This window comes from Sorex araneus, chromosome 3 (assembly GCF_027595985.1).
Source record: "Sorex araneus isolate mSorAra2 chromosome 3, mSorAra2.pri, whole genome shotgun sequence".
In the NCBI taxonomy this organism is placed as follows: domain Eukaryota; kingdom Metazoa; phylum Chordata; class Mammalia; order Eulipotyphla; family Soricidae; genus Sorex; species Sorex araneus.
The window spans coordinates 190,873,602-190,893,568 of NC_073304.1; the positions used below are offsets into that span (position 1 = coordinate 190,873,602).

At 53.9% G+C, this 19,967-nt stretch overlaps 1 protein-coding gene across 5 annotated transcripts in view; it reads right to left on the reverse strand.

The window, feature by feature from the left end:
- RAP1GAP2 (RAP1 GTPase activating protein 2) overlaps nucleotides 1–19,967 on the reverse strand; it is a 255,839-nt gene that overhangs the window by 198,245 nt on the left and 37,627 nt on the right. For 4 of the 5 annotated variants that reach the window (XR_008629101.1, XM_055129987.1, XM_055129991.1 and 1 more), the window contains one exon: nucleotides 17,897–17,932. Coding sequence is in view for 4 of the 5 variants with exons in the window: in XM_055129987.1 (XP_054985962.1) it covers nucleotides 17,897–17,932 (36 nt within the window). In the remaining variant the exon portion in view is untranslated. Of the gene's footprint in view, nucleotides 1–8,095; nucleotides 8,225–17,896; nucleotides 17,933–19,967 lie in introns of those variants that run through there. The other variant, XM_055129992.1, reaches the window with a different exon arrangement.

Sequence of the window (19,967 nt, forward strand, 5' to 3'; positions counted from 1 at the left end):
ATCTGGACCCCATCAGGCAGCTGCGTCCTAACAACCTGCCTCCAGGGCCCCACCACCCAGGCACAAAAGCACTGAGGGTGACCGAAGGGGACATTCAGGCAGCACTGTTCACGATGTGAGAAAATAGGAACAATGCACTATGCGATGGGCAAAACAAAAAACGTGGCAGGTTTTTACAAGTAAACAGTGCACGACACATGGGCTGGAGCGATAGCACAGCGGGTAGGGCGTTTGCCTTGCACGCGGCCGACCCGGGTTCGAATCCCAGCATCCCATATGGTCCCCTGAGCACCGCCAGGAGTAATTCCTGAGTGTAGAACCAGGAGTAACCCCTGTGCATCGCCAGGTGTGACCCAAAAAGAAAAAATAAATAAATAAATAAACAGTGCACGACACAGCCTTGAAGACATTGTTCGAGCTCAGTGAGCCAGATACACAAGAGAAAGTTCTAGATGGTTATATGCATAGGCAGTGCCTCGAGTAAGTCATCTGCATCCTCAGATAATGCCTAGAGTAAGTCATCTTCATCCTCAGCTACAAAAGTGAGGAGGTTGCCAGGGGCTGGGGGAGGGGTTCGTGTCTAACAGACACCAAGTTTCCATTTGGGACAATGAAAAAGTTCTAAGAGCTAAACAGAGGTGCTAGTTGTGCAACAGTGTAAACTGCTCAATGCTTTGAATGGTACACTTCAAGATGGCTAAAGCAGTGAGCTTTGTGTTTTGCATATTTCTACCACCACAATCAAAAAATAACAGTGTGAGGAAATGCAGTCAAATGTTATCAGCTGTCATTCAAGGTCCTCAGCACTCAGAGCTGGTCCAGGTCATTGTATCAAGATTCCACCAAGCCCTAGTGCAGGGGGGTGAGGCAGGCGCTGATACGCAGGCGCTGACACGCAAGGCGCCACTGCAACCGGCACATGTCTGCAACCCCTCCTCCTCCTCCTCTGTTTCCTCAGCTGGGGTTGCCATGGAAACAGGGGCACCTTGGGCCCGGAGCTCAGCCCAGGTGCTGCTACTCCAGGAATAAAGTCAGAGTGTGAATCAAACAGAAGCCTCGATCATCCAGGTTCCATACACATACGTCTGCACTTCCAACACACTTCTCCAAAGTGTTCACATGTGCCACAGCCAAGCCCATCTGTGTGCACATGGTCTTAGTCTCACCAATGGCTATGTCTGCATGTAAGATGACCGTTAAAGACAGCAAAATACCAAGTATAATGGGCAACAATTACCAGGTACAATGCACCAAGCACTGTGTGTATGCTATGTAGCACACCTCAGCTGGATTAATCCTTTATTTATTAGGGGGGCAGACCCCCGTGGTGCTCAGGGGCTATTCCTCGATCTGTGCTCAGGAGCAAGCATGGTGGCGCTCAGGGAACCTTATTTGGTGCTGGGGATTTGAAGCAGGGTCAGCAGGACACAGGCAAAAGTTCCTGACCTCTGTATTATCACTCCAGCCCTGCATTACTCCTTTTTCTCCTTTTTTTTTTCTTGGTGGGGGACAGGGGGATTTGGAGTCATATCCAGTGATGCTCAGGGGTTACTCCTGGCTCTCCTCCGGGATCACTCCTGGCAGGGGGCCATCTTGGGTGTAGGAAATTGAACCCAGGTCAGCCATGTGGAAGGCAAGCAAGAGCCTTATCTGCTGTACTACCTCTCTGGCTCTCGGGATTACTCCATTAAGCCTTACAAGGGCTTAGAACACCTCCTTCGTGGGCATACGGTCTTAAATTCAAATTCCTAGGGCCCCACATGCATGATCTTGGTGGCTCTATTGTCTGTGATCTCGGGTGCTGCGAGCAGTTTCCGGTCAAACCATACCCAGGTGTAAGTAAATGTCACAAGAAGAGGTGGGACCCCAGCAAGCACCACAACTAAGAGGATGGGGGCAGGGGGAAGATGGGAGAGATCACATGGCAAGCACGTGCGCAAACACCACAGCTAAAGGCACACAAACCTCGGGTCACCCCACCCTGATATGCAGTGTCCGGAGCCACAGCTGAAACATGTGAGCACCATGGCCAGAGAAACATCAGCAATAGCAGGGAAGGAAGGAAGCAAAGTTAATAAGAAAAATAAAACAAGTATGACTATAAGATACAACAGGGTTGGAGAGAGTACAGCGAGGAGGGCGCTTGCCTTGCATGCAGCCGACCCAGGTTCGCTCCTGGGAAGTCCATAGGATCCCCTGAAGTCCTCCAGGAATGACCCCTGAGCACCACCGGCTGTGACCCGAAAGGAAACCAACAAATAATAAAGGATACAATAAACCAACATCAGTGGTATCTACACTAAAGTACCATTCTTATCTGTAAAGACACAGAAGCACGGAGAGATGGTGTAACTCACTTCCTATCACTCCAATCACACAAGCCTCACCATTGATCTGTACTGTGAGAAGTTCTAAATTCCCTGGTTACACTGGTGAAGGGACAGGTAGGGAGCATGAGATGACTGGACTCTGATCATGAACAACTTTGTAGCTATGCATCTCACTGGGATTCATTTTTTTAAAAAATTAATTAAAATTCATGGGGGCTGGAGTGATAGCACAGTGGGTAGGGCGTTTGCCTTGCACGTGGCTGACCCGGGTTCGATCCCCAGCATCCCATATGGTCCCCTGAGCACCACCAGGAGGAGTGATTCCTAAGTGCAAAGCCAGGAGTAACCCCTGTGCATCGCCAGGTGTGACCCAAAAAGAAAAAAAATTAATTAAAATTCAAATAAATAAATAAATAAATAAATGCACTGGTTCCCAAATGGCCACAAACCCAGCTGCAGGAGAAACAGTGCCTCTGGCCATGATCACGCCCAGTTTCCTGGGCCCCACCCAGGCCCCACTCAGCAAGTCCCCTAGGCTGAGCCGCCTGACGGGTTGGACAGGACACGCAGGGACTGGGCCCAGGGACTGTCCACCCCTACCCCCACCCCTCACGCCGGTTCCCAGGCCCCGAGTCAGGTCCGGCCAAGTCCATGGGCTGAAGCAGCTCCATTCCCCAGGGTGTCGGCCTGCTAGGCGGCAACGGCTGCCATCACACCGCCCAAGGTGGGGCTCCAGAAATCAGTTATGTGGCTTTGTGGCCTGCCAGGCGCGGATTTCCGCCCACCCCACCCTCTGAGGAAGAGAGTGCAGGGAGGGCGGGGGGGGGGGGAGATCACAGCACAGCCAGGAGGAGCCAGCCGGCCAATTAACAGGGTTGGAGCCCACGCGAGGGGCTCCCACAGATCTCAAGAGGAGCTGACCCAGGCCACCCAGGACAGGGCACTCTCCAGGGGCTGCAGAGGTGCTCCATGCTCCATGCTCTGAGCGAGGAGGGGGGGGCACAAAAGGAGGGGGATGCTTAAAGGCTGGTCTGGGAAGGATGGCCAGGCTGCTGCAGCCAGGGGACAAGAAGGAAAGGCATTTCAAGGGAGGGCTTGAGGGAGACAATGGGACACCAAGTAGAGGACGTTGGGAGGACCCATTCAGGTTGGAAGCAAATCATCAAGGCTGAAAGTCCCAGGAAACAGCAAGGCACATCTGGGTGGAGCTTAAGGAGATACAGGAGTAAGAAAGGAAAGGGCGGTGGGTTGGGGAGAGACAGGACGGCAGGTAGGGCACTTGCCTCGCATGCAGCTGACCCAAGTTGGATCCCCAGCACCACACAGGGTCCCCCCCCCCAAGCCCTACCAGGAGTGATTCTAGAGAACAGAGCCAAGAGTAAGCCCTGAGCACCACCAGGTGTGGTCCCCAAACAAAAGAGAAGTGGGAGGAGCCTAGAAAAGTACTGAGGCACAGGGCCAAAGCGATAGAACAGCAAGTAAAGCACTTGCCTTGCATGCGGCCAACCTGGATCCCATCCCCAGCATCCCATATCGTCCCCTTCACCCCGCCGTGAGTGATCCATGAGTGAGGAGCCAGGAGTAAGCCCTGAGCATCACCAGGTGTGGTGCCCCACCCCCTGGAAAAAAAAAATAGTTCCAACTTGCCAGCAGAGAACAGCCCTGGTTGGTAGCTCCAAGAGAACATAATGGTGCCCAATCATCCCCATACACTGGTTCAGGCTGAAAATGAGGTCTTGGAATGGGGTCAGGCAGATTCCCCTTTCTGCCTGAAGACACAGCAGGCCGCACCCACACCCAACACCCTCCAACATAGATATGGCCCATCTCCACAGCTGAACCTCATCAAACTGCCAGGCCACCAAACTGTTCCAGATCTGTAGCTCCTGGACAGTGTAGCCATGTAGCTCAAAACTTCATAATACTGTCAGCTCAGAAGGATCACAGCAAATCTGATAGGAAAGTTGAGTAGAAAACCACCAAGCTCAGTGAGCCTAAACAGTAACACAGAAGGCTCAACCAGCACTCACCAGCACCGCAGATCCTCAGACAACGACTTAGTAACATCATTGTGAGATATAATAATGGCCACAAGTTGACTCTTATTAATCTGTTTGGATCATTCCATTTGCCTTTGTATTGTAACAAACAATATGAAGTAAACTTATTTGTGCCTGAGAGTGGGTAGGCTGGGGTGGTGGATGGAAAACAGGGGACCATGGTGGAGGGAAGGTCATGCTGGTGGTGGGATTGGTGTTGGAACATGTAATGCCTGAAACATCCGTATTATGAACAATTTGGTAAATCACGATGTTATAATAAAAAATATTTAAATAGTTCTGAGCCACGGGACTAAATGACTTACCAAGTCACCCAGTGGGGGAGCTAGGATTGAAGGAGAGACTGCTGGACCCCAAAGCCCAGAATGAAGCCCTGAGGTAGTTCCCTTCTCTTCAAGTGTGTTCTAGAAAGCTGTAAGGCTGACGCTGGCTGGGCTGAGAGCAGTGCATTCCACAGGCTCGGTTTCCAACCCCACTGACCCTGGGAAACTCAGTAGAATCTGCAGACCTGACGGTCACCCCAGGGCGAAGGTCACTGCTATCTTGTGGGCAGAGGCTAGAGGATGCCCCAAATGTCAACAGAAAGCTCAGCTAAGGTTTCCAGTGACCCACCCCCAGGAGCCCATTCTGACACCCAAAGGGAAATGCACCTCTGACAATCACACACCCCTGGGCATCATTGGTTCCGCAGTGTCCACATTTTTCTGCCCACTATAATTGCCCAGGGACCTTTGCAAGTCCCACTCAGACACTCTGGCTTCCAAGTCTGCAATCAGAGGCAACCTGGGCATCAGAATATTTTTCAAGACTTCCAGGTACAGAAGCGTTTGAAAATTATCGTCCTGGTGGGGAGGAGAAAGAGCAAACCATTTGCGAAGAACCTAAATCAGTTCCTGGGGGCTAGTGCCAGAAGGCAGGAAACCAAAGACCTACCAGCCCCTTACTCGCAGCCAAGGGGCCATCCCCAGCCCCGGCCCAGGACCAGGCCACTGTGGAATCAGTACAAACATGATCTATCTGGGTGCTGGGGGCTGGGGCCTCCTCAGAGCAGGCAGGGCAAAAGATGCTGCTGTGGGGGTGATGAATCAGGCAGCTGCAAAAGCTCAGAGGCTAATTAGTGAGCCTTTGTCACCTACCGTCTGGCTTGAAGATAATGGGACTGAGCCAGGAGGAGGAGGGAGGGCGGAAGAGGACCAAACCTGGTGACTCATAGACTTCACAAAGGGTGACAGAGAGGGAACTGGATTTGGAAGAGAGAAAAAGGTTAATTGAGAGGAGTCCAGCATGGTGACAGCCGGAAATGACCAATCAGCAGCTGGAAGCAAGGCAGAGGAGCTGGGGAGAGGAGAGGAGAGAAGGGACGGATGGGGCTGATTCTGGCCTGCAGAGGATTCCACAGAGGGGCTTGTCTTTGCCTCCACCGCCAGACTTGCAGCTTCTCTTAAGCCGGAGTGTTCAGAGAGTTCAGACCCCACCTTGGGGCTGCACTGGGCCCCAGGGCTGCCTGCAGGCATCAGGTCTGAGTGAGAGAGGGAAAGAAGCGCAGGGGAAGGGCAGCAAGCAGCTGGGCTCTGGCTCCCAGGCCCACAGCCAAGTTTACCCGCCCTCATCGGGCACCTCCAACGGTACCATCTCAAGTCATGGGATGTTTAGGGGGTGTTTAGAAGGAGGGATCAGTTTAGTTAAATTTATGGGGTGCCTACATTCCTAGGCCTGTGCTAGGCCTGCCTGGCACCAATGGGGAAGCAAAGAAGAGATCCCAGCTCCACAGCGAGACAGTCGCAGACGAATGTGACAGGTGCTAACAGAGATGTCCTCGGAAGATGCAGGAAGCTTCTGGGGGCCTTGGCAATGCCTGAGCCATGTCCAGGGCGAGTGAGGTCACCCTGGAGAAAATGAGCACCCAGACAGCCACCACTGTGGCATACAGGCAGCAAGGCGTGAGTGCCACGGGGGTGGCGAGACCTGTGTGCAATTATTACAGGGGGTGGGGGTGTGGGAGCAGGTCCGGTGGGGTCTCGTCAGCAAATCAGGGGGCTACCCCACAAGGCCTCTTGTTGTCTGTCCTCAGGGTTCTTGAACTGCCCAGGCCAACCCCTCTGGCCAAGCTGGAGATGAAGCCTGAAAAACTCAAACCAGGGGGCCAGAGTGATGGTACAGTGAACTGCATATGGCCAACCCAGGTTCCATCCCTGACACTGAGTCTGGTCCCCCAAGCACCACCAGGAGTGATCACTGAGCACAGAGCAAGAAACAGGCCTTGAGCACAGTGAGATGTGACCTCAAAATCCTCCCCCTAAAACCAAAAACCAGAAAACAAAACAAGAACAAAAAAACCAAAGTCTTCCAACAAAGATCAGCCCAGGTAGTGAGAAACCCCAAACCCAGCCCTGACCAGGGAGGGCCAAATTTGGAACAAGAGCTACCTCCCAAGGTGGGGGAGGGCTCCTGGAGGGGTCTCAGGAACAAGTATGTTGTCCTGTTGACAAAATTGTGGGGAGGGAGGCCAAGCAATGGCAGTTACGAAAATAATGGTTCAGCTCTGAACAATCAGGGCTGTGCTGTAAAAGATTAGGTACCTGGTAATGAGCTCCCCATCACTGGAGGTAGCCAAAATCAGGCTGAGCAACTCATTTTAGGAGCACAAGGGAATTCAGAGTGGGATAATCTGACTTTGTGGCACTGGGGATTGACCTCACACCTGCAAAGCATGCAATCTACCCCTGAGTCACAGCCCTGCTCCTACTCGGATTTTTCTTTTCAAGCCCCCAAATTCAAAGGCTCCAGAGCTCTGTGGGTCTCTTTTGAAGGCTGACCTCTTTCTTCTCCAGTGGTCAGTGATGAGACCCAGGACTCTACCTTCTGGAGAGGGAAGGCCCGGTGGTTAGAGAACTACACTAGACTGTCCACTCCCTACTGCCCTGGTCCTGCAGCCTGATGAAACAACCCCATTTGAGCCCTCGGACCTGGGCCCAGTGGAGCATCACGTGGGGGACCCTCCACATCCTGGTCTGTCCCCCTGTACTCCCACTCCCTGCTGCCAGCCCTAGTATGCAGAGGAGGGGTCAGAAGTGAGTCCTCCCCACCACCCCCCCAGACCTGAATGTGGTCAAGCCCCTTACCCCCACTTCCATCTATTTGGAGCTGAGGGAAGAGTCAGGGGAGAGAGTCCCCACACCCCCAGGGCCCACAGGGAGCATGAGGCACCCGCACTGACACACCAGGGGGTGCCAGCCTCTCTGCAAAGCCCGGAGGGAAGAATTCTTCCCAGGCCCCCAGGAGCCAGGCAGACTTCCCCCACCACCCTCTGCAGGACCCCAAGTCTCCCCACCCAGCAGCCCAGGGCCGGGAGACCCATAAAGAAGCTGACGCATAAGCCCAGAGACCAGGGTCCTCAAAGGCCCTTTCAGGGAGCTGGCTGGGGTGAGGGGGCCCCCCCGGGAGAGCAGGTGTCCCTGCATCCTGGCTCTTGTCCACCACAGAAGCACGACTAGTTCATCCCAGGGGAACCACTCAGCTCTCCAGCCACACAGAAACGCAGGACCGGGGCTCCGGAAGAAGCAGGAACCCTTCTCTGACCGCCACCCCCACACACACCCATCCCAGAGCCCCCAGCCAGCCCCTGCCTGACCTCAGCACAAACACTGCCAGATGGCTAAGCCCCAGGGAACTCCCTGTCATGATGACACCCGCAGAGCAACTCACCAGGGCTTCCTGGGCATCTCGGGAAGGCCAGGAGGGGGCTGGGAGCTCACCAGTCTGGTCCGCGGGCCTGGCTGCCTGCAAAGCGCACTGCCAAGTGGGGCCCCGGAGCCTGGCAATAAAATCAGGTCGCAGCCCAACTGCCGCCTCAGCTCCCGCCCGCCCGGCTTCTCCCTGTAGCCACTCACGCCCCGCGACTCCAGATCCCAAAACAGTCGTTTTCCTGGTTACCATAGGAACTCGCTAAAGCCAAAAAAGGCACCACACAGTCACCCACACGGGCCCTCCAAGCTCCTGTCCACCTGCACCCGCAGTGAACATGCACAGGCCAATGCATCCTCGTCTCGGGGCTACCTGGAAGAACTCAATGAACCGGATCTGACATTTGAGACAGAGAGAGGGACACTGCCCTCGACCCCACTTGTCTGAAAGTGAGCCAAAGATATAGTACAGTGGGGGCAGGGCATTTGCCTCACATGCAGCCCACCTGGGTCCGATTCCCGGCCTCCCATGTTCCCCCACGCACCGCCAGGATTCCTGAGTGCAGAACGAGGAGTAACTCCTGAGCATCGCTGGGTGTGACCCCCAAACAAACAAACAAAATAAGTGGTTCCCTTACATGCTGACCAGCTGTTAGCTACAAGGGGGTAACACACAGCAGGGCTCCCTGGACCCACATGTCAAAGGCACTTGGGTCAGGACCCCCACCTGCTTGGCCTGCAAGGACAGGGAGAGGCTCTGCCTGACCCGCTGCTCCCGGGCCTGGGCACAGTTCAGCACAGTTCACCAGGCCAGCGGTGCGATCCCCAGCAACACCCCACATGCTTGAGTGCCAGCCCAGTAGCACCGATGCGGCAGACCCCGGGGCCATCACCACATGACCCCCCCCACACTTACACACACCACAAGCACGTGTGTGTGAGCCCCACAACCCAGTGGGTGACATCCAAGAACAATGATGACAAAGGGAGGGGGGAAGGAAAATCAATACGATAAAAATATGTTGCCAGCCCTCTGTCTCCTAAAGGGGTGGGAGGGAGGTCAAGGCGATGGACAAAACCAGCCACAGGGAGGCAGGGGGTGGGGGGACTAAGATCCTTTCTGTGTATTCTGAGCCTTCTCCTTCCCCCCCAACTACCCAACACCCACACACACTCACACATTTTCAAAAATGAGGACTCGCATCCACCAAGGGTTCACCTGGAAATCTGAGCACCTTCACCCTGACCTTCACGTCCCCCACCAATGCCAGCTCCTGGGGAGCTTCCGTTCCACGCACAGCTCTCCAGTCCATCCCCTCTCCCCAACCCACTGGCCCTGCCCCAGACTCTGAGTTCTCCAGTGAGGGCCCAAGAGGACCTGGGCCTCAGATTAGTTCCCACCCAAAATCCCTCTATGAGAACTGAACGTGTGCCTCAGCAGCAGGGCACATGCCACACGTATGTGCAGACCTGGGCCGATTCCCCAACACGCAAACAACCAACCAGCAGGAGCGATAGCACAACGGGTAGGGCATCTGCCTCGCATGCAGTCGGTTCAAACCCCAGCATCCCACATGGTCCCCCGAGCACCGCCAGGAGTAATTCCTGAGCCCAGAGCCAGGAGTAACCCCTAGCATCACTGGGTGTGACCTGCCCTCCTCCCCTCCCCACCACCACCACCACCACACACACACACACACACACACACACACACACACACACACACACACACATCAGAACCTTCTTCGTGGCTTCCAGTCATCTGAGAAGAAGCCAATGCAGCCTTCCACACAGTTCTCCTGCACCCCTAGAACTGGCCCAGCCTGCTCCCACATTCCTGCCCTCTGTGCTGTCTGACAATAAGAACTGCACACAGGTCTCGCCACCCCCGTGTCACTCTCGCCTGGCTGCCTGTGGCTATCTGGGGTGCTTGCTTTTCTCCAGGCTGACCTCACTCACCCTGGACATGGCTCAGGCATTGCCAAGGCCCCAGAAGCCTCCTGCATCCTCTGAGGACAACTCTGTTAGCACCTGTCACATCTGTCTGTGACTGTCTCACTGCGGGGCTGGGAGCTCTTCTTTGCTTCCCCGAGCACCGGGCTAGGAATATAGCTATTCCTGTAGCCTATAACCCTACACCTAGGAATACAGATAGCACTGTAGCACTCACTGTTGTCCCGTTATTCATCAATTTGCTCGAGCGGGCACCAGTAACGTCTCCATTATGAGACTTCTTGTTACTGTTACTGTATTTGACATATCAAATATGCCACGAGTGGCTTGCCAGGCTCTGCCGTGCAGGTGGGATATTCTCAGTAGCTTGCTGGACTCTCCGAGAGGGACAGAGGAATCAAACCCAGGTCAGCCGCATACAAGGCAAACGCCCTATCCGCTGTGCTGTCGCTCAGTCCAGGAATATAGGTATCCCATAAATATTAACTAAACTGATCCCTCCTTCTAACCACCCCACAAATATCAAATTTCCCTTGCCAACCTCAACAAGTTTCCCTTAACAACCTCAACAGATGCCCAAGGTGGGTTGAAGAGTTAGTTGACTAAAATGGAGCAAGCAGAGAAGGCAATGCCTCGCATGCAGCTGACCCCGATTCAAATTCCAACCACCACATCTGGACCCCAAGGTTGACCAGGGTTCATGTCTGAGAAGAGAGTCGAGGCTAGCCCAGGAGAACCACTGGGTGTGGCAAAAAAAACAATAAAATAAAACGGGACAGGACCAGGGAGATGGCTCAAGGTCAAAGCATTGTACTTAGCTTGCAGTAGGCCCGAGTTCGACCCCAGCACCACATGTCCCCTGAAGAACCCGGGCACCTCCTCAGCACCAAGCCAGGAACGTGCTCCTGAGCACTGCTGGGTATAGTCTCACACACCCCAATTTTTGTTGTTGTTGTTGTTGTTGTTGTTGTTGTCCGGGTTCGATTCCTCCATCCCTCTCGGAGAGCCCGGCAAGCTACCAAGAGTATCTCGCCCACACGGCAGAGCCTGGCAAGCTACCCATGGCATATTCAATATGCCAAAAACAGTAACAACAAGTCTCACAACGGAGATGTTACTAATGCCCGCTCGAGCAAATCGATGAACAATGAGATGACAGTGCTACAGACAGTGCAGTTGTTGTTGTTTTGGGGACACATCCACCTGGCTCTGCACTCAGCCTTGCACACAGCTCACCCATGTACTGTGCCCTCCATTGCACAGGGTTCCCTGAGCACAGAGCCAGAAGTTAACCCTGAGCACTGCTGGGTGTGCCAAAAACAAAAATACTAAGTCCCAGAAAGTTCTAACATCTTGTTCTTCAAGGAGTTTTGCAATCCACAGGACACAAACACATGAGTCAAAGGAAATGGACTCCAGACTCCCCAGTGAGACGAGAATGTGGCCCTGGATTTCATGTGTGATTCTCATAGAGCGGCCACGGGATCCCTGACTTTGACAGAGGCAGAGCAAGAGTTTATGCTTTCTAGTGTGGCCAGTGACTACCGCAGCTGCCCCGCTACCTCACTTAGGGAACCCACGCTGAGACACGCTGTCTGCATCTGCCAGTGCAGCCCCTTTGAATCTCGGCTGGCGAAACCCAGAGAGGTGGCTGTGCAGTGTCTTCTGGCCAAAGCACAGGACAGCTGAACGCGCTGCCGGCCAGGCGGGGCAGACCCACTCTCCAGGCCCTCTCCCTCCCTCTCCTGGGGAAGAAATAGGGCAGTTGTGCCCAACACCTTCCACTCTCTGGGGAGACGTCGGAGCTGGGGCCACCTATTAGACAGTTGGATTCTGGGTGGGTTAGGTGCTTGCCTTGCATGCAGCTAACCCAAGTTCGATCCCCAACACCACCTCATATGCTGAGACACAAGGAGGTGATCCCTGAGCTCAGAAACCACTCGACCTAGACCTTCCTTTGGGGGATAGGCCCCCCGGAAAGCCAGAGGCCTCTTCTCCATGGCACTGGGCAGGCAGAGACTACTCTGTGGAATTCAGGTTCTACATACACAAGCCTCAGGTTCCCAGAGGGATAAAAAGTGAGGAGGCAGGTGTGAGGGACGACTCAGCTCCAGCCAGAAAGCAGAGACTGGATTCTAACGGCAAAGCCTGGCTTCCTCGCCGTTGGCCTGGACCATGTTTCTAACCTCCCTGAGCCTTCGTTTCTCATGTGTGACATGCAGAGAGACACGGAAGCAGCCTCTCCAGGCAGCTGTGAAATCTGAGCGCCTGAGGTTGCAATAAAACTTGGCTCCCACACTGCTGGGTGCTGGGGCCTGGTGGGGCCAGGAGCCCCTTCTTCACAGCGATCTTACTCAGGCCACCTCCAGCACTTGCCCAGGACGCCAGGCTGCAGGGGAAGGAGCAGAGGCAGCCCCAGGCACAGGCTGTAGCTGAGGTAGCTCTCCACAGCGGGCACATGCTGAGTGCACCCAACCTACTCACTCAGGGCCTGTCCTGGAGTGGAGGCACCTCAGGCCTCGGGAACCCGCGCATTGGTTACCTAATGGACCTGGCAGCGGGCAGCCAACTCCTGGGTCTCTGGACAGAACCCCACACCTGAAACTGTCAGCAGGTGGAGCAGGGGAGTCAGAGAGGGAACAACGGAGAAGGCACTGACCTTCCGTGTGGCCCACCCAGGCCCAGTCCCCAGCATTGCACATGGCTGGCTCCTGGAGACCCTCCAGGAGTGCCCCTAAAGCACAGAATGAGGAGTAATCCCTGAGCACAGCTGTGGTCTAAACACCACGCCCTCACCCCAAAAGAAAAAAAGAGGAGAGCAGAAAGGCAGAAGAGAAGGGCACAATTTCCATCAGTGTCTGCCCAGCTTACAAGCTACTTTACTTCACTGAGAACTAACCAGGCCTCAAGAGAGGTGACCTCAGCAGTTGCATTTCCTCCACTAAACATCCATCTCTTCTGCTAGAACAACTGGGCTTAGACAACTGACCCAAGCTAGGCCATACAGATGTGCGCTCTCTCTCTCTCTCTCTCTCTCTCTCTCTCTCTCTCTCTCTCTCTCTCTCTCTCTCACACACACACACACCTCTCCCTCTCCCTCTCCCTCTCTTTCCCCACCTCTTCCCCGCCCCTCCAGAGGAAGGATGTGTTTTGGCCACATTAATCTGCATTCAGGGATACTCCTGGCTCTGTGCTCAGGGATCACTTCTGGTGGGCTCAGGAGAAGGGTAGGGGACATATGTGGTGCCAGGAATTGAACTGAGGCCAGCAATGTGCCGCGTAAATGCTTTAACTCTGTATGAGCTCTCCAGCATTCTCTGTCTCCCTACCTCTCTCTATCCATCTTTCTTTCTTTCTCTCTCACTTTGGTTCTTTGTCATACCCAGTGGTGTCAGGGCTTAGTGGCTCTGCAGTCAGAGATCATTCCTGATGGTGCTCAGGGGACCATATGGGGTACTGGGGGTTGAACCCAGATCATCAAGTTGCAAGACAAGCACCCTACCCTCTGTACTACTTCTCTACCCTCTCTTTTAAATACCTTTATTGAGATGTAATTTATATACCATAGAGTCCACCATTTCTAGGGGAGCCATTGCCAGGAATGCTGAGGTCTGGTGCTGCCTGGAGACCATAAGGGCTACACCTAGCAGTGCTCATGAGGCCATAAGGTACAGGGATCAACCTAGGACCTTGAACATGCAAGATATGTGCTCTCCATACATCAGCCATATCCATAGCTCCTATCACCTTTTATTTTGCTTTTGGGGGGCCATATCCAGCAGTGCTCATGACTTACCCCTGGCTCTGCACTCCAGGGCTACTCCTGGTGGGGCTCAGGGGACCATATATGGTGCCAGGGACTGAACCCCAGTCAGCCTCATGTAAAACAAGTATCTTATCCCCTGTACTATCACTCCAGCTCCTAGTCACTTAGTATATTTTAAAATGTACAGTCATGTTTGTACTGGAGCAATAGCACAGCGGGTAGGGTGTTTGCCTTGCATGCGGCCAACCCGGGTTCAATTCCTCTGCCCCTCTCAGAGAGCCCAGCAAGCTACTGAGAGTATCTGCCCACGCGGCAGAGCCTGGCAAGCTACCCATGGCATATTCGATATGCCAAAAACAATAACAACAAGACTCACAATGGAGACGTTACTGGTGTCCACTCGAGCAAATCGATGAGCAAGGGGATGACAGTGACAGTGATAGTGACAGTCATTGTTAGAGAGAAAGTAGAGTGAGTAAGGTGCTTGCCTTGCACATGGCCAACCCAGATTCAACCCTGGGCACCCATAGGGTCCCCCAAGCCCTACCAGGAGGGATCCCAGAATAAATAAAATAAAAATAAAATTAAAATAACCAAAATAAATAAAACATAGAAACCAACGCCTTTATTTTTAGCATATTTGCAAGTGTGAATACCATCACTTAGTTCCAAAAGATTTTTACTAATCAAAAAACAGCCTCTATTTGGGGACTGGAGTGATAGCACAGCGGGTAGGGTTTGCCTTGCACGTGGCCAACCCGGGTTCGATTCCCAGCATCCCATATGGTCCCCTGCGCACCTCCAGGAGTAATTCCTGAGTGCAAAGCCAGAAGTAATCCCTGTGCATCACCAGGTGTGACCCAAAAAGCAAAACAAAACAAAACCAAAAAAACAGCCTCTATCGTCTATCCTTTACCATTCATTCCCCTTATTCACCCTAAACACCACCACCAGCCCAGCCTAGGAAACCATTAATCTAGTTTCTATCTCTGTGGGTCTGCTTATTCTAGACACGGCACAGAAAAGAAATCTTACACAGGAAGTAGAGAGCACTCAAATGGGAGAGCACGCGCCAAGCATGCACAGGCCCTGAGTTTGGTCCCTGGCAGTGCACAGTCTCTTTAGCAGAGCCAACAGTGTCCCCGAGTACCTCTGGGGAAGTAGCACTGCATCACCAGGCTAAGCACCGAGCGGTCAGGCTCGCCCCTCACGTGGAGCAAGGCTGAGAGGGCCCCTCTCAAGCCCACTTTCACTCTGCATGTTTCTCCGTCTATCCGTGCCGGAGTATGAAGCAGTACTTCATTCGCTGTCATAGTCAAATCACGGAACCATTGTGTGGAAATGCTGTATTATCCCCATCCCTTCAACCTGCTGATGGGCAGCATTATCTCTGTTTCTGACGGAGGCTACGGTGAAGAGCGATGTGCAAGTTCCTAGCGGGACGTGTGCTTTCCCTTCCCTGGGGTATGTACTCAAGAACAGAACTGTGGGGACCGGGGAGGTGGCTCGGGGTGGTAGAACACAGGCTCCACATACAGGAGCTACAGGCTCAATCCTTGGTACCACACGGTCCTCCGAGCATCACCAGGAGTGAGCACAGGGCTGGAAGAAGCCCTGAGCACCACCGGGTACAGGCCCAAGCACACAAAATTTTAAAAAAAATTAAAATTAGTCTTAAAAGCACTAGAGTTGCTGGCCATATGTTTAGTCTCTGAGAGCCCCAGACTGTTTTCTCGGCAGCTGCGCCACCTTCACTGCTGAGCGTCGTGCTCCAGCCTCCCCCTCCTCCCCAGAGTGTTGTTATCTGAATTCTGTATTAGTCACACTAATGGTTGTGATGGAGAATCTCAAAGTGGTCTCCAGGAGCATTTCCCTAATGGGTAGTGATGGTTTCATGTGCTTTCTGCCCATTTGTATGTCTTTTTCAGAGAAATGTCTATTTAGATCCTTCACTCATTTTTTGTTTTGTTCCGGGGCCACACCCAATGGCGCTGGGGCAAGGGGTGTTGGGTTACTCCTGGGCCTGTGCTCTGGGATCACTCTAGGTAGTTATCTGCCAGGCAAGTACCCTGAACTACCTCTCCAGCTGTCCATTCTTTATTGTTACTTATATTTTTGAGTGATAAGAGTTCTTTATAAATATATTAGAAATGAGTCCCTAAGATGTGATTTCCAAATATTTTCTGCCATTCCATGAGTTGGTCTGTCGCTTGATTTTTGGTGGGGGCAAAGGGGAGCACATTCAGCAGTGCTGAGGGATGACTCCTGTTGCAGTGTTCAGGGATCACCCCTTGCAATGCTCAGGGGGACATACGTGGTTCTGGGGATTGAACCAGAGTCAGCTGCATGCAAGGCGAGTGCCTTAATCCCTTTACTATCTCTCCAGCCCGGATTTTCTTTATCTTGATACTGTTCATTGTAGTCTAAAAGCTTTTAAATTGTGATGAAGTCCAATGCCGAGTCTTCAAACTATCCCCCAGAAATCCAGAGCCCCCCACTACAACTCTGCTCTCAACACTGTGCCATGTGCCCCCTGCGCTTAACTCCATTTCCAGATGACCAATTTCACCAGTCTGCCAAATATTATCTTTACCAGTTAAAACAAGCAGGGCCTCAACAAACACTTATGAAACTGAACCAGAGAGTAGGACACTTGCTTTGCATGTGGCCGAGCCCAGATTGATTCCCTGGTACTACATATGGTCCCCCGACCCAAAGGACAATGAAGAAAGAAAAAGAAAGAAATTGAAATAGGTCTCCCAAGAAAGCAGGAAAGGAAACACTTTGGCCCCTCCTCTCCCCTTGGTTATTCCTCCTCATCCCTACCATCCCGGGTGCAGAGGAGCTCTGCTCTCCACTGGGCCAAAGAAAGGAAAGAGTCGGAGAGATAGTACAGTGGGTGGAGCATTTGCCTGGCACACAACCTACCTGAATTTGATCCCCAACACCACCTATGGTCCCCTGAGCTTTGCCAGGAGTGAGCCCTGAGCACAGAGCCAGAAGCCCCTTGCGCCACCAGTGTGGCCCCCAAACAAACAACAAATTAAGAGTTGCTTTCAAAACCACCTCCTTCAGGCAGTCTTCCAGGACGGCTCCCACTGCTCTCCCAGTTTCAAATTAACAGAGAGAATGGAAACTCCAGAGGGCAGGAGAGACAGCTTGCTGTCCATCCGTGTCCGGCTAACTGCCCACCCCCAGCCTTCTGTTAAAACACCACAGAGTGAGAAGCCTTGTCCAGTGCTGGTGGCCGATCGATCGGCAGGGCGAGGGGGGGCCAGCTCCAGAAACGCGGCAGAGGAGCCACTTCCAAAAGAAGAGGCTCATGGGAGAGAAACGGTTGGTGCACGAGCTGCTCCCCACATGGCAGGACAATAGCTTGTGCTAGTGCCCCATGATTTTTTTTTTTCCTCCTACAGTGTGCTTCCTTTTCAGTCTACTCAATTAGAGCTGCGGGTTGCCAGCGCCCATCACCCAGTGGAGGGACACAATGAGAGCCGCTTGCACTCATTTCCAGGGGGAAAGAGGATCAGGAAGCAAGCAAAACAAACTGGCCAAAAACACACACAGCAAAAAACTAAAGGAGGTGAGGGCAGAGCTGCCAGGGTGGGCCTGCTCAGGCTGCCTCCGACAGACAAGCAGACATGGGGGAAACCGAGGCAGACGATTCCCAGACCTCCAGATCTGGAACTGAAAGCTGCCGAAAGTCCTGGGGCCTGGGGGCCATGTTTGTTAACACATGACTTAGGAGCCAACCAGACACTCACGCATACACACACACACACACACACACACACACACACACACACACACACACACCATCATTCTGTATGTTACACCCCTATGCTGCACCCTGAAAGCCCCCCAGTACATACATTCCCCCACCATTCTAGCATCTGCTGCTTCCATCCCAGCCTCTGCCTTGCCCCCGACACCGCAGGAATGCACAGCCTGCTCCAGCCTGGTCCAATCAGGAAAACCCTGGACTGAGCCAGAGATGCAGGCAAACCCGAGAGCTCCACTGGTGTCTCCCACACTGGGGAGAGAGACCCAGGGAGCATCCATCTGCCCTCTCCAACCCTTACAGAACAGGAAGCGACTACTTACTTGACTTTCAGACTCGCCAGCATGGTCTTGTCAATCCTGCCAGAGAAAAGCAAGAAAGGGCTTTGGTCAGTGCTGGAGTAGAAGACCGTCCCGGGTATCTGCAGGCAGGGTCCCAGGCCTTCCCAAACCCACAGACTAAGGCTCTGCTGGGTCAGCTGCTACCAGAGGCAGTTCTCCTCCGGCCAGGAAGAGCGGGGCTGTGCACCCAGGGAACACGTGTGACCCTGGGGGAGGGGAGTCTTAGTCTTCCTGCTTTAGCTCCTTCAGAGGTGGTGCTCGGGCCTGGCTGTGCTGCGGGGGGCTCAGGGCTTACCTGGAGGTGCCCAGGGGACCGTGCAGTGCTGGGGAACAAACTCAAGGTCTTACTCCTACGAGCAGGTGCCCCATCTCATGAGCCACATCCCTGCCCTTTCTCATTTGAGACTTGAGGAAACTGAGGCTTGGAAGGATTGAAACACCACTGGCTGGGAGTGAATCTAGGGATCTGAGTCCAGACTCAGGAGCTTGGGAGGCACTGGGGGTGTCTCCCTGCATGACGCCCCTCTCCCCAGGGAACTCTGCAACCCAAGCACGCAGCTCCACGGCCACTGTATGATTAGCCACCAGACTGCACCTCTCTTTGGAAAGCCGCCAGCCCCCTGAGCACACCCTGTCCACCCGGCTTTCCAGCCCCCTTAGCACACCCTGTCCACCCGCTTCCAGGAGCGTCCAGTTCCCCCAGGTCCCACTCGTGGGCAGAACAAGAAGACAACAAGATGCTGGAGGGTGCCCAGCAAGCGGGGTTGTGCGGCCCAGAAGAAGAGAGCTGGGGAGATGGAGGTGGTGGCAGACTGTCCCGGCAGCCAGCCCCCAATGCCAGCCCACACCCGCCCTGCGGGCAGACAGGAAGGCTGCTCCGTTGCTATTTTTACCCCCAGCATATGCCAGCCGTCATAGCTGGCAAGAGAGCCCCTTCCTCTCTCCCGTGACAGAAAGTGGGCAGAGTTCCCCCACTGTGTCTTCCCTTGTTTAGGGGTTCCACCAGCACCAGCACCAGCTCACTGTCATTGTCCAGTCCCCATCCCCACCAGTGTCCCCAGCCCCACCGCGCACAAGGACATCACCATCAAGGCCACCAAAATCATCACCACTTCGAAGATGTGTGACACCCCGGAATACCCGGAACATTCCCTCCACCCCGACACCCACCCCCATGTCTGACCTGCCAGAGCCTCACACGTGCACAACTGCTGGGTGCAGTGGTAAGGGTGGGTCAACGCTGGGGAGTTTGGGGCAGGCCAAGGGGCCCCCACAATCACAAGTCTGCACCAGGTCCTGAGACCAGGAGTTGGCCCTTTGGCTCTTCAAGCACCATCAGCTCTCAGTGGCTGGTAGCAACGCAAAACACACCCCCAGGAGTTAGCTCAGATCCTCTGGGTTTCTTCCCTGCACCCCACCTAAGACCCGTCCCTGGGGCTTCCACTCCTGCTCTCCCACCCTTTTTTGTTTTTGCTTTTGTGTTTGGGGCCACCCCCATTGTACTCTGGGTGAACTCCTGAATCTGTGCTCATGAATCAGTCCTGATCAGTGCAGGGGACCATATGGGGTGCCGGGGATTGAACACATTTTGGCTCTGAGAAAGGCAAATACCTTCCCTTGCCTGACCCCCCCCCCCCGGGATCTTTTTGGGCAGAGAGTCCCATTTGAGGGCCTGAGAGATAGTACAGCGGGTAGGGCACTTGCCTTGCACACAGGTTTGATCCCCGCCATCCTATGTTTCCCTGAGCCTTTCAGGAGTGATCCCTGAGTGCAAAGCCAGGAGGAACCCCTCAGCATTGCTGGGTGTGGTCCCAAAACAAAACAAACACAGCCCCATCTGAGATGCAGACCCTCCTCTCCTGCCATAGTCCCCACTCACACCCAGGGAACCTGAGACCAGAGAGGGTCGTGCTCCCCTGTGCCCCTCCGTGAATCACGGGGAGTTGGCACCATAACCCAGACTCCCAGATTGGCCGTCCTGCACTGACCACCAGGCCACCCCATCCTGCACCCCCAACTCCACCTCCACAGCAGCCTGTCCACAGGCTCCCAG